This window comes from Otolemur garnettii, unplaced genomic scaffold (genome assembly GCF_000181295.1).
Source record: "Otolemur garnettii isolate 467f Iridium unplaced genomic scaffold, OtoGar3 scaffold00157, whole genome shotgun sequence".
In the NCBI taxonomy this organism is placed as follows: domain Eukaryota; kingdom Metazoa; phylum Chordata; class Mammalia; order Primates; family Galagidae; genus Otolemur; species Otolemur garnettii.
This window is the reverse complement of record NW_003852552.1, coordinates 1,840,872-1,855,282: the sequence shown is the minus strand read 5'-3', so window position 1 is coordinate 1,855,282 and position 14,411 is coordinate 1,840,872. Positions and strand designations below refer to the sequence as shown.

Genomic DNA, 14,411 nt, shown 5'->3' with positions numbered 1-14,411 from the left:
GCCACCACACCTGGCCTCTTTTTGTCTTGTCTTCTCTCCATGTATTTTCTTTCTTATTATGGTAAGTCATACTTAAGAGCTTAAGCTATGTTCCCCATTTGCCCCTCCATATTCCTTTACATGTTAAATTAGGAAGCATGTAACTATTAATATGTTTGGTGCTTATTAAAAGTCAGCTTGAAATGGAAATTTTGCTTCTATGAGATGTTGTTGGATTTCACTATTTGAGTATAAAACAAAGCAAATATATTTTATAAGAAATCTGAGAAATATTGTGAGGAACAAAGATCCAAGAAAATATTGCCATCTTAATGTAATGTAAGCCTTAATTAGCATTTCTTATTAAAATTAGCCTGTTTGCACATGTGTCTACACACACACTTTTTTTTATTTTTCAAGAGACAGAGTCTCATTTTATTGCCTTCGGTAGAGTGCTCTGGCGTCACAGCTCACAGCAACCTCAGCTCCTGGGCTTAGGCAATTCTCTTGCCTCAGCTTCCCAAGTAGCTGGGACTACAGGTGCCTGCCACAACATCCTGCTATTTTTTTGTTGCAGTTTAGCCGGGGCCGGGTTCAAACATGCCACCCTCAGTATATGGGGCTGGTGCCCTACCCACTGAGCCACAGGTGTCACACCACACACACACATATTAATGCCTAAAAAATAAAATATATCTTCTCTGCTTATTAACTTCTGACACTTAATAAAACCCAAGTGCCACTTCTTTGGATTCATAGCTTAGTAATGCAGTGCAGCGCCTGAAATGAGGAAGCTGAGGAGATCACGGAATGAGAAAATCCATACTGAGGTTTATTGCTTCTTTAATTGGCATATAGTATACAAAATAGGTATTATTATTTTTAACATTTTACCCTTTTTGTTCACCTTAAGTTTCTATGCAAACATATGGGAGACCCAATGACATAGAAGTACTTTGCAAATCATATCATTATGTACTTAACATGTTCTTTGTTGAAGAAATACTGATTGTTCCCCTATTTTTAGGGCAGGCAAATGGAGATCCTATCTGATCAAGGGGCAAAAATTCTAAGATGCAGTCATTTCACATAAAATGCAAAGGCAAATTGACTGCATTTTGGAGGTGTGGGTTTTTGGAAGATCATTGTAAATTGCTCTTTAAAAATGAAAGGTATGTTTTATAGACATTTTAAAAGAAAGTTTTCTTGTTTTTTCCTCTTTAGTTTGGATTACAAAGGATTCTGGGAGATGAAAGAAGCCTTTTGTTACTGGCAAGAGCAATTGACCCGAAACAACCCAACATGATGACTGAAATAGTAAAAATACTTTCTGCTATTTGCATTGTTGGAGAAGAGAACATGTAAGTATTGCAATCTTATTATATTTGCTGCATGGAAAATGACACTTGAAAAATTAATAAGTCCTACTTTTCTGTGGATAACTTGCATGAAAACAAAATTTAATTTTAGAAAATTTTTGTTTGACTTTTTTTTCCTATTTATATTTTCTCTTTTTTGTTGACATTGTGAAAACAGTCTTTAAACAGATAGGAGTCCTAATGGGAAATTCTTCAAAGTTGGATTTAAAGTGAATAAATAGATGTTGGTTTTGCTGAAGCTAAAGCAGTTGTTGAAAAGTAGGCAAAAGTCAGAGAGTTATTTTGGCAAATATATACACACACAAACAAAATTCTGTATATCACATAATATGACTTCTCTGAGTAGATATGTTTATTTTATACTATTTACATTATTATTTTATAGTAGTATTTCACTTTATTTGTTTATGGTAAGTGAAAAGATGAAGTAATTATTTGTAGAGTGAAATAAACCTGTTAAAAAGAAAGATAAAAGATTATTGGTAATTATTCAGAGTGTATATATGTGCCAAATTTAGCAAGTTGTTGGTGAACATGTGTTAGATCATATCTTATAGAGATAATATTGAATGAGAAGCAAAATTTAGGATTTCATATCATTACTAAGTTCAGTTTGTAAGAAGCCATTGTGGTGGCTCGGTGCCTGTGGCTCAAGTGGCTAAGGCGCCAGCCACATACACCTAAGGTAGCAGGTTCAAGTCCATCCTGGGCTGCCAAACAACAATGATGGCTGAAACAAACAAACAAAAAAAAATAGCCGGGTGTTGTGGTGGGCGCCTGTGGTCCCAGCTACTTGGGAGGCTGAGGCAGGAGACTCACTTGAGCCCAGGAGTTGGAGGTTGCTGTGAGCTGTGATGCCATGGCACTCTACCCAGGGTGACAGCTTGAGGCTCTGTCTCAAAAAAAAAGAGAGAAAAGCCATTGTGGTTAAAAATGAAATATTTTCTAAGGACATGAACCAAAATATTTCTTTGCAACATTTTGTGTGACAGTAATAATTTAGATTTGAATCAGTACAGGGCCATACAAAGCTTTTTTTGAGACAGAGTCTCATTTTCTTGCCTCTGGTAGAGTACTGTGGTGTCATAGCTCACAACAACCTCAAACTCTTTGGGCTCAAGCAATACTCTTGCCTCAGCCTACCAAGTAGCTGGGACTACGGGTGCCAGCCACAATGCCCAACTATTTTTTTTTTCAGAGACAGGGGTCTTACTCTTACTCTCATGTGCTCCAGGGATCCGCCTGCCTCAGCCTCTCAGAGTCCTGGGATTACAGGCGTGAACCATGGCACTTGGCCCCATACAAAGATTTAATGATGTTCTAATCTAATACGTTGACTTTCTCACAACTATTATAAGCATGAGATGTTGCTTAGTGTTAGCAAATATGCTTAGAAATCAAAAGATAAATAATAAAGAAAGCTATCATCATATAGTGTTAAGCCTTATCTCTGAGTACAAACTGAGAGTGAGATAACATGCAGAAGTAAGTTTTTGTAAGGTTTTATAGAAAAATCAGTTTATATATGAGTAAGGAATTTTTTGTCAATTAGATTTTCAATACTTAATTCATAAAATATAGTCTATCCGGTATAATTGTTAACATTTAATTATAATTTCAGATATCATTTGATAAAAGTAGTATACTACTTAGAGGTTAATTTGATTTGGGCATTGTATGGATATACTTATAAATATTTTTCTTCATGTAAATAAGTTTCTTGTCATAAATAATCATAGATTCTTCTTTGATTACCTGAACTTGTTCTTTCAGATTTTTTTTTTTGTTTCTTGTTCTCTTATCAAAAACTATTGAAGATTTAGGTCATTTATAAAACGTTCACTCTTTCAAGCAACTTTTTAATAAAATTAGTCTGTTTATACTCAAATAAGCTGTTAATTATTATAGATTATGTATTATGTTTAAGTGATATTAATATATCAAGACATGAAATATTAAAACCTAGGGCAGCGCCTGTGGCTCAAAGAAGAAGGGCGCTGGATCCATATGCTAGAGGTGGTGGGTTCAAACCCAGCCCTGCCCCCCCCAAAAGAAAGAAATATCAAAACCTAAAGATTTAAATTTTAATTTTAAATTTAAATTTAAATTTCAAAATGTCACCTAGAAAAGTTATTTTCAAGGTTTTTTAAATTGAATTTTCATTTGATGTCCTAAAATTATTTAAAGCTATCAACATTTGACTTATAGAAATATGTGGACAGGAACCGAGTTCTTGCAGTGGTCTTTCAGTTTGACAGGAGGAATAAGCTCAGATAACTATTGTACATCATGGTGACTTCGGCTAATATATTGCATACTTTAAAATTCCTAAGACAGTAGATTTTAAGTATGTACTATGTTGCAGAATTAGTATGTGAGGCAGTGTATATATTAGTTTGATTTAGCCAATCTACTATGTATACATATTTCAAAACATACACTATTTTTGTCAATTAAAAAATAGTAATTTAAAAAAATGTAAACATAAAGCATCAGAAAGAAAACAGGGAAGATTGAAAGGAACAACCGGTGCTCATAACGTGTGTGTCAGAACTATTTCTTATTTGATTCCTTTTTTTTGTCCCTACAGTTTAGAAAAACTTTTGGGGGCTATCACTACAGCAGCTGAAAAAATTAATAGGGAACGATTTTCATCAATTGTGGAAGGATTAGAAAATCATGAAGCTTTGCAATTACAGGTGAGTTCATTTTGTCTTAAATTGCTTATGGAGTTAATTTAGAGTACTCATTTTGTATGACACCAACTCTGTGTTAGCTGGCATTTATATAATATGAAAAGTAAAAATGAAATTCTTCCTCATCTTTATTTTTTTTTCCCTTTTTTTAAAATTAGGAACCCATAGCTGGGTACATTAATGCAGTCATGGGGTACATTGTGCTGGTTTTATATACAATCTGAAATATTTTCATCAAACTGGTTAATATAGCCTTCATGGCATTTTCTTAGTGCCTATTTATAGTATAAAGTTTTAGACTAAACATCCTAATTTGCATATATTATTTGATTTAATTTTCACAACAACCCAGCTATGTAGGTATTACTGTATCATCATCTCTATTTTGTTTATGCGATGAATAAACTAAGATTGAATAACTTGTCTAAGGTGAATGGATTTGATGCTACTTGTTTTGGTCTTTTGTGCTTATTTATGTCTTTATTTTAGGCAGTGTGTATATACATTTAATGTAATATGGAAAACTCTCTGAAATATTTTTTAAGCACTTATATTGTTGTTCAACCAAGAGAACATGGTTCCACCTTCAGGGTTGTCAAGTTTTTTAGTAGTGAGTGTTTAAGTATTAAAATTTCTTATCTGTTGTGAAACAAATATAATTAATTGTCTCCCTTTTCCTTGTATTATGAAGTATTAGTATCTTTTTTTGCCAGAGTTTGAAACTATATCAGATTGATGAATTGGCTGGTATAAAGAGTAACTGTAATGTTACAAAAGTATAATACCTCTCCAAATATTGAAGGATAGTTGCTAATTATTATTACTCTAAATATAATGAGCATTTTCTTTTTTTGGGGGGGGCAGTTTTTGGCTGCCCGGGTTTGAACCCCCCACCTCCAGTATATGGGGCTGGTGCCCTACTTTGAGTCACAGGCACCGCCCCTATCATGAGCATTTTCAATTAACTTTTATGGTGCACCTGTTAAAGGTGTTTTTCTCTCTGCTTGGTCTGGAAATTCAAATGAAACAGCAGACCAGGTGAATAAGTGACAGGACAAAGTTATTTACAGAGAAAGACGTAGAAAGAAGGGTAACAAAGCCTTTGGCAGTGGAGGGGGTGAATTCCCACATGGGAAAAACCTTTTGTCTAGGGGTTCATATACTGCTTGGGATGGGGTGGTGGGTTTGGGGGGTGTCTTGTGAATGTGTGTCACACTTGGCTTGGAGCTGGCAGACAGAAAACGTCCTGCCCATGTTGATTAGGGAATGAATATATTAGCAAATGAATGTGGTCCTCATAGGTCCTGTCCCAGGGGAAGCAGCCGGGTTTGGTTTTCCTTTTGGCGATTCATTGAGGGTACAAAGAACCAGATTACATTGATTGCCTTTGTTAGATAAAGACCCTCTTATAATTGTGTCCTGCCCCTAAAAGGTGTACCACATCCTGTAACCCCCCCACCTCCTCTCTTCGTCCCTTTCTTAGCTCTGCTAGTACACGGTGGGGGGTAGGGGATGGGGAGAGCCAAGGAACCCAGTATGGTTTTCACTTGAGGAAGGGTCACCCTGATGAGACACAGGTCAGGCTGCTTTTCTCTGATCCTGCTTGCATCTAGAGAGTGTGGCCTGGAAAAAGCCTGTTCGCCCAGGCCTAGAAAATGGAGGTCCCTGTCCAGCCCTGAATAGGGAACCCTATATCACGCCTTTTATGTCAAATGTGTTACACTTTTTAAAAATTGGGATATTTCTTTCCAGTGTTTTGTTATTTTTTTGAGACAGAGTCTCACTATGTCGCCCTGGGTAGAGTGCTGTTGTGTCACAGCTCACAGCAACCTCAAACTCTTGGGCTTAAGCAATTCTCTTGCCTCTGCCTCCCAAGTGGCTGGGACTACAGGTGCCCACCACAATGCCCAGCTACTTTTTTGTTGTGGTTATCATTGTTGTTTAGCTGGCTTGGGCTGGTTCTAACCCTCCACCCTCAGTGCATGTGGCTGGCTCTGTAACCACTGTGCTAGGGGTGCCAAGTCCCAATGTTTTTTTTTTTTTTTATAGTACATTTGTCATTATTATCAAACTTAATGTTAATAAAGATTGATAGCTGCCTTTTATAGATGACTTCTTGAAAGTTTTGTTTTTGTTCTTATGGTTGGGCTTACCTAACTAAATTTCATTGGCTTTCAGCTATATGTGTAAGTTTGTACTTCTCTTGCAAAGTTTGTTTAGAAGGAATTAAATATTTATTTATTTATCCTCAAAGTTTTCTTTAAATTTTATACTCAGCTTGCATATTGGGCCAAGTATATTTATGTATGTTAAAAATCTTCTTTAAATGAAATTCTAGCCATAGCTCCGTGAGTTATGTATTATAATTTCCAGTTACTGATCAGGAATTGAGTTGCCTGAAGACTAAGCAACCCACTCAAAATCACACAGCTGTTAAAGGGGAAGAGCTGTGATTTGAACCCAGGGCTTTGTGATGTCATCATTTGTGTTCTGCATTGCCTGTTCTTGTACGTGACACCTCTGGAAGAGTAGTTCACCACAAGCAGTGAAATGGAATTGACATTTGCTAGCCTTCAGTCAGCTGGACAGAATGGAACAATAAAGTGGCAAGCTGTTAATACATCACATACTGAAGAATCATAGACATCTTGCTGAGTATTCAAGAATTGTTGAATACTGATCATAGATGCAAGCATATGCAAACCACAATTTGAAATTTCATATTTTAATGAGCTACAAAAATTAGTAATTTGTTGTAGACAGAGGTTAGCACTCTTATGAGAATTATGAAGTAGGTTTGTGTATTTGGACTAATGTAGATGAAAAATATATCCTCCAAAGTTCAAAAAGGTATTCAGAATACAGAAATGAAAAACAATAGTTTAAATCTGTTGTTTAAAAAATATAATTAGTGCTGTATTTTAACAGAATTACTTTTCTATTTCTGTAGTATCCTGAGACTTCTCAAAATGTTATTATAGTCTCAGGAAGTAATTTTGTTAAAATACAGGACTAATTATATTTCTAAATAACAGCTATATACCTTTTTTTTCTTTTTTTGGATTTTAAAACAGGTTATTAACTTCTCACCTATTTTTCTGACTCACCTTTATAGTGGAATTTTGTACTCACGATAGGATTTTCATTATCTTCAGTAGTTCAAGAAATAGCTGGAAGATAAATTGCGTATCTTTATATGCTCTCATGCTCTCTCTTTACTGACTTTCCTTCAATAGGAGCATTCTTCAGCCTCCTTCACTAGCACCTTCTTTTGATCTGACTCACCCTTCTAACTTGCCTCTCATCTCCCTTTTTCATTTCATAGTCCACATCGCTAAAAGAATAATCCATACTTGTTTTTCTGTTTTCTAAATTACCTTTAACAATTCAGTTTTCTCATAGTTCTCCAAAAGGCCTACAATAATCCTCTAATTTCAAAATCCAATGGCCTCTTTCCAATCCTGATCACTTAGCCCTATTGATCATCGTCCTCCTTGAAAGTTTTACTTCCGTTTGCTTTCTAGGCACCATTCTCGCCTTGCTCTCTAACTATTCTTTATCTTTTAAAGGTAATTTTTTTTCTTACATTCTACCCTTGGTTCTCTTCTCTTATGATTTTATAGACATATAGCCATATGCGATATGCATATAGACACATACATGCATGAATACTTATAGACACAAATAAATTTACTCCATGAATATTCTCAATTGCTTCTCTAGCTTTAACATCCAACTATATGCTAGTGATTCTCTGGATTTTTATGTATAGCCCATACTTCTCTCTATTCAACCCTACACGTCTGCCTAACTAGATACCTTATAAGCATCATATGCATAAAAATAAGAAATTAGAAATAGCATTTATGAGCCTTGTGCCAGGAACTGTTCTAAATACTTTACATGTTTAACCTCATTTAACCCTCATAGCACTTCTATGAGGTATTAGTATCACCATTTTATATATGAGTAAACTAAGGCTTATGGCAGTTAAATAACTTTCCTAGGGTCATAGCATGCATTGAAGGCAAAGCCCAGATTAGATACCTGGAAGTCTGGCTCTAGCACACATCCTTTCACTATTGCACTTTATCTCTTCTTACATTAAAACTGAGCTCATAATCTTTTCCTCCAACCTGATTTCTCCCAAAGAAGTTTACTCTTCTTTCTATATTTCACCTTTAGATTATAGAGATAATCATCTTTTATGGAAGCTTTAATTGTTCTCAGGACTTCATTCTTCTCTGTCCACTGCATTCAGTCAATCATCCAGTCTTATCACAGTGTATTGACTATGAATCTAACCCCTTCTCTCTACCTCCACTGCCTTTATTGTCTCCCACCAATATTATTCCAACAGTTTCCTAGTTAGTACCCCACACTGATATGTTCCTCCTCTCCAGACAAATTACACATTGTCAGTTATCCTTAAGGAAAAAAGTCTAATTCTAACATATTTTCATTCTTAGAAACTTAACTGCTAATGTGATAAAGGTGAAAGAAAAGCCTAATCATGATCTATAACCTTTTCTTCAGTGTGGCCCTAACTTAACATTCTGGTCATCAAGCCGATCAGGCTTCCAAACTTATCTGATGTTTTAGCCATACTAAACCAAATGTTTCTATGGTATAGACTTTTACATGCCCTCAAGCATTTTATCATGCAGACTACTTTGCTTGAAATACCTACAACTGCCTACCTGTATTTGGTTCCTCCTGGTAAAGTTTAAGGAGAGCACAAAGGAAGGAAAATTTAGGTATATCTTATATAAGCTTTCAGTGGTCAGGTAGTGATTCAATTGTGCTTTGAAGGATAAGGAATAACTTTTCAGAAATTATCTTCGCTGATAGAGAACCTGTACTACGATAAGATGGAAGGGTAGAAGAGCTTCCAGGAGGTAAATTGAGGCCAGAATAGTCTGCCAATCACTTCATAAAAGGAGACAGATTGAGGTAATACCAACATCTACTTGAACTGATTTCTGTGTAGCCAAAGTGGGCAGCACCTGTGGCTCAGTGAGTAGGGCGCCCTCCCCATATACCAAGGGTGGCGGGTTCGAACCCAGCCCTGGCCAAACTGCAACAAAAAATAGCCGGGCACTGTGGTGGGCACCTGTAGTCTCAGCTACTCGGGAGGCTGAGGCAAGAGAATCACCTAAACCCGGGAGCTGGAGGTTGCTATGAGCTGTGACACCACAGTACTCTACTGAGTGCAACAGGGTGAGACTCTGTCTTTAAATAATAATAATAATTGTTTATAGAGAGAGAAAGTAGTATAGTTAGCATCCAATGTTGTACTATCAAAATAGTCCTCATCTGCTGTTAGTCTGAAAGGTGCCATGACCCTATAGTATTTCAGGAGCTGTATAGAAAAGTATGTTAGCACAATTTAATACATTTTAAAACTGTTTTCTAACATGCTGGAAATAATAAAGAGATCTGGGCATTTTGTAATTAGATACGGTACACAAAAACAGAGGAGTAAATTTACCCTTTCCTGATATGTAATAGTTTCACTTATTCAGACCTTACCTGTTTATTAGTTTTATCCTCTGGAATATAACTGAGAACATAAAAAGAAATAAAAATGAAATAAAACAGGCTTGGCGTGGTGGCTCAGGCCTGTAATCCTAGCACTCTGGGAGGCCAACGCTGGTGGATTGCTTGAGTGCCCGAGTTTGAGACCACCCTGAGCCAAAACAAGACCTTGTCTCTATTACAAGTAGAAAAACTGAGGCAAGAGGATCACTTGACTCCAAGAGTTGGAGATTGCTGTGAGCTATGACACCACAGCACTCTATGCAGGGCAACAGCTTGAGACTCTGACTCAAAAAAAAAGAAAAGAAAGAAAAACAATTTAAACAGCCTAAAAATAATGTTATCCAGTCTATCAAGTAAGCCTCATGGTGAGAAAGCCCTTTTGGCCTTTAATCAGAGCCTATTTCTTCTCTTTTCTTATGTTATCTTAATGAACTCGATTATCTGCTCTCCATCCACAGCAGAGTAGAAGTGCAGATTGGAAGACTGGGAGAAGGTTTATTACAGACTGGTGCAGTGAGATCATCAAAAAGCAACAACTGACAGACTGACAGGAAGGAAGGAGTAGGTAGAAGCATAATAAAAAAAAAAAAACTGCAACTGGAATGTAAACAATGACAACATTTGGTTTTATTTAGTGCCAGGGCAAGGAGCGCTGCACATCTCAATACCTCCCAAGGGTATCTCTGTCTTACAGCATAGCTCACTAACTCACGTATCTAATGATGCTCCCAAGTCAGCAAGAAAATATTAAATTATACCTAGTATATTTTGTGTGAGAAGGTGGGAATTATGTAATTCATTTCAGAAAGTGTCCCAGTGAAAGCAGATATTGATGCTTAAATAGATAAACTCTCAAATATCTAGACTTATTTCATGTAGCTTGATTCTTTCCATAGTGGTTCTCCAGTGTGGAGATTTTATTGTAAGCATTTTTGTAAATTAGCCATTAATGTACTCATATCATCGCATATGAAGGAGTAGCTTTGGACAAAGCATTTATCACTTGTCAGAAGGAGTACATTTATAAGAACACCAGGAATTTCAACATATGACTAAGGAGAAAATTTGTGGAAATGAGCATTTTAAATATTAAATGTTGAATGAATTCTTGATACTACTTAGGAAACTTATTCTATTTATTGACAGTTTCAGATTGCTGTCATTTTAAAAATGGGGATTGTGTAGAGATATCTATACAATGTGGTCATTTTCCAGGGTTAACCAAAAATAACTTCTGGTGTAAAGAAGGATGCCTTTTATTTTAAATCTGGTTCAAAGTTGAATAATTTTCAGATCTATCATTTTCAGTAATAGAGGGTCAGCAGTGATCTCTGTTATATGAAAAGCAACAGCCACCTTTTGAAGTTATCATATTGGCTTCTTCAGCGCCATTTGGCACTATTGATCACTCCTTTATCAAAACTCTCTCCTACCTTGACTTCCATGTTTCTAAGCTCTCCTTCTTTTTCTTTTACCTCTGTGTTTCATTTAAAATTTTTCATTTCTATGTTGGCCATTACAGTTGCTGATTCCTAGAGCTTGATTTACTCTTTTGGTCCTTTTTCTCATCCTGATGATCCTCATCCATCCTCATCCATTCTCATGACTTCAACTAGCACTCATCGGTGTTGCCTTTTCTCTGAGCCCTTCTCTTCCAAATTCCTTCCAATACACAGACCCTGTATGTTCAGCTACCACCTGACTGGATTTCAGTTTCTATATTGTTCTTAAACATACTTATCTTTCTTTTCTTCATCCTTCTCTTTCCTATTACTATCCTTTCTCCAACCTTGACCTACCTTTCTCTTGTATTTCTAATCCTGGTGAACCTTAGCCTTATCCATCAATTAGCATACACCAGTAATGTAATAGTCATCTTTAGAACTACCTTTCGTCCATCTTCTGTTCCACCAGCTACCAAATCCTATCAATTCTATGTCCTTAATGTTCTGCTTCCCTTCTTTAGGAAAGTACTCTCTCTCTTCACCTCCATTGCCAGTCCTTTATTTCAGGGCATTGTAACATCTCAGGTTTTTCTCATTTCCCCGAGCTCTTTAATATGTTCTACCCTTAATCCTAGGACTCTAGGAGGCCGAGGTGGGTGGATTGCCTGAGCTTACAGGTTCCAGACTAGCCTGAGCCAGAGCGAGACCTTGTCTCTAAAAATAGCTGGGTGTTGTGGTGTGCCCCTGTAGTCCCAGCTACTTGACAGGCTGAGGCAGGAGAATCACTTGAGCCCAAGAGTTTGAGGTGGCTGTGAGCTGTGACACCATGGCACTCTACCAAGGGTGACAAAGGAAGACCCTGTCTCAGAAAAAAAAAAAGTTCTACCCTTCATTATGGCCACCTTTCCATCATCTTCCACAAAGCTGCCTTTCTGAAATGTACTTGTTGTCAGATCACTGCTTAAATTCCAACAGTGGCATCCCATAGCCTCTAGGATTAAAGTGTAGTCCTAGCCCACACAAAAATACTTCATCTTTTGTCTGTTGCTTTCGCTCTAACTTCTTATTCCACTTAACATATACTTTTCGTCCAATCATAGTGTACATTTTATGTTGTTTTCTGAACATTTTATGCTGTTCATCTCTCTACCTTTGTGCATGACTTCCTTTTGCCAGGAATACTTTGCTGTTTCTTGACTTAATTAACTTGTACTTTACATTTGTATCTTTCTTTGTTGGTACTTATTTTGCCTTAAATTATCTTTTTTTCCTAACTCTTGCTGGGCTAGGATAAAGAATGACCTTGTTAATGTCAACACAGTATTTAATAAGGTCAAGTGTGTGACAGTGTCAATAAAATTTTAAAAGTACAATTTGTCCCCACTGATGGCAGTATGGATAATCTGTCTGAGAATGCCCTAGAGTTGGCAGTTATTGTACTCCATAGCTGTATGAATTGTGATCAACAGATAGATGTTTGTATAGTTTTCAAAGCTAGTAAGTTAAATAAAAGTTTCTAGCATTTTTCTAGTAATTGTGTGAAGGTATTCATGTTTAAATATTTTCCTTTATCTTTTATGGAAGAAACTGAAAGCAATTTGTTTTTGTAAGTATATATCTGATACTAATAAAATTTCAAATATTTAATTATTGTTATTACTATTATCAGAATGAGTTTCACTCTGTTGCCCTTGGAAGAGTGCTGTGGCATCACAGCTCACAACAACCTCAAATAGCTGGGCTCAGGCAATCTTCTTGCCTAACCCCTTCCTAGTAGCAGGAACTACAGGCACTCACCACAGTGCTTGGCTATTTTAGAAACAGAATCTCCCATTCTGTTTCCCTGGGTAGAGTGCTGTGGTGCCATCATTGCTCGCAGTAACATTAAACTCTTGTGCTCAAGAGATCTTCTTGCCTTAGCCTCCTGAGTAGCTGGGACTGCAGATGCTGGCCACAATGCCCATAATTTTTCTAATTTTAGTAGGGACAGGGTCTTGCTCTTGCTCAGGCTAGTCTCTGACTCCTGAATTCAAGGAATCCACCCACCTTGGCCTCCCAGACTGTTAGGATTACAGGCATGAGCCACCGTGCCAGGCCTACTTAAATGTTATTCATTTACCACATTTTGACCATTTTATTTGGGACAGTTAGGAATTACAAGGAAAACTCTGAACAAGTACATAGGAGCCTTGGCTTTAGAAAGTTTGTAATCTATTTTGTGGTATGTCATACTGTATACCATTCTTCCTTGAATGACTACAACAGTATACTGTGACTAAAGAATGCAGATGATTGGGCGGCGCCTGTGGCTCAAAGGAGTAGGGCACCAGCCCCATATACCGGAGGTGGCAGGTTCAAGCCCAGCCCCGACCAAAAAACTGCAAAAAAAAAAAAAAAAAAAAAGAATGCAGATGAGTATTATGGAAATAAAATATACTATGATAATAAAGAAAGAATCATAATGTAGCAGAAAAACCAATAGTGATTCAGTTTAGCGTATTACTATACATAGCACAAATTATTAAATGCTTTATCACATGCACAAAACTGGTAATTTTGATCTGTATTGCTTATGCATTTACTCAATAGCATATACAGAGGATGCCTAAAAATGTATACACTTTTCAAGAAAGGAAGAAACTATTGAATTTGTAATACTTAAGTCATATTTGACTTCTGCAGTTACAAGAGGTGCTCAAGGTGACTTGTATTCATCCTTTGCCATCAGCATATATTGAGTATTACAATTTTAATATGGTTTTTCTTTTCTTGAAATGTGTATACATTTTTTTCACCACCATCATATGACACAAAGTATTGATTAACAGTGCAAATATCGAAATTGATTATATTTACTGATTAAACATCAGAATTGTGGTCCTAGCCTGGCATATTTATTAATAATGGAGATAATTCACTATTTTTGGTGATTTTTTACATTTTGATTCTCATGGAAGCTGTATTTTAAACTAAAATAGATATGGCAGGCCATTTTGGAACTTAAGGCCATTATAAAGAAACTAAATAACAGAAGAACTCTGGATAATAGACTTTGTGATACTCAATTCAAAGACCCTTTTTTTTTCAGTCAATTACAAGGAAAAATGATATTCAGTAAGGCCAGATTTGTGCATTATAGTGTGTTAGAAAGAACCCAAAGCTAAAGATCATGAGACTTTCGTTCTACTCCCATCACTGAGGCTTATTAGTTGGTAATTTTGGGTAAATCATCTAATCTAAATTTGAAATTTTATTTTTACTTTTAAATGAGCATAATGGACCAGAATATTTTATGTTTTCTCTAGTTTAAAGGTCTCATGATCCTTTATTTTCTATCTCTGGAGCTGGATTTTTTTTTTTTTGGAAATAAA

The 14,411-nt window shown here is 36.3% G+C and overlaps 1 protein-coding gene across 2 annotated transcripts in view; it reads left to right on the top strand.

Moving 5' to 3' along the window:
* DIAPH2 (diaphanous related formin 2) overlaps positions 1-14,411 on the top strand; it is a 909,107-nt gene that overhangs the window by 237,911 nt on the left and 656,785 nt on the right. For both annotated transcript variants that reach the window (XM_003799864.3, XM_023519127.1), the window contains exons 8-9: positions 1,204-1,340; positions 3,949-4,057. In XM_003799864.3, coding sequence (XP_003799912.1) covers positions 1,204-1,340; positions 3,949-4,057 — 246 coding nt within the window. The remainder of the gene's footprint in view (positions 1-1,203; positions 1,341-3,948; positions 4,058-14,411) is intronic.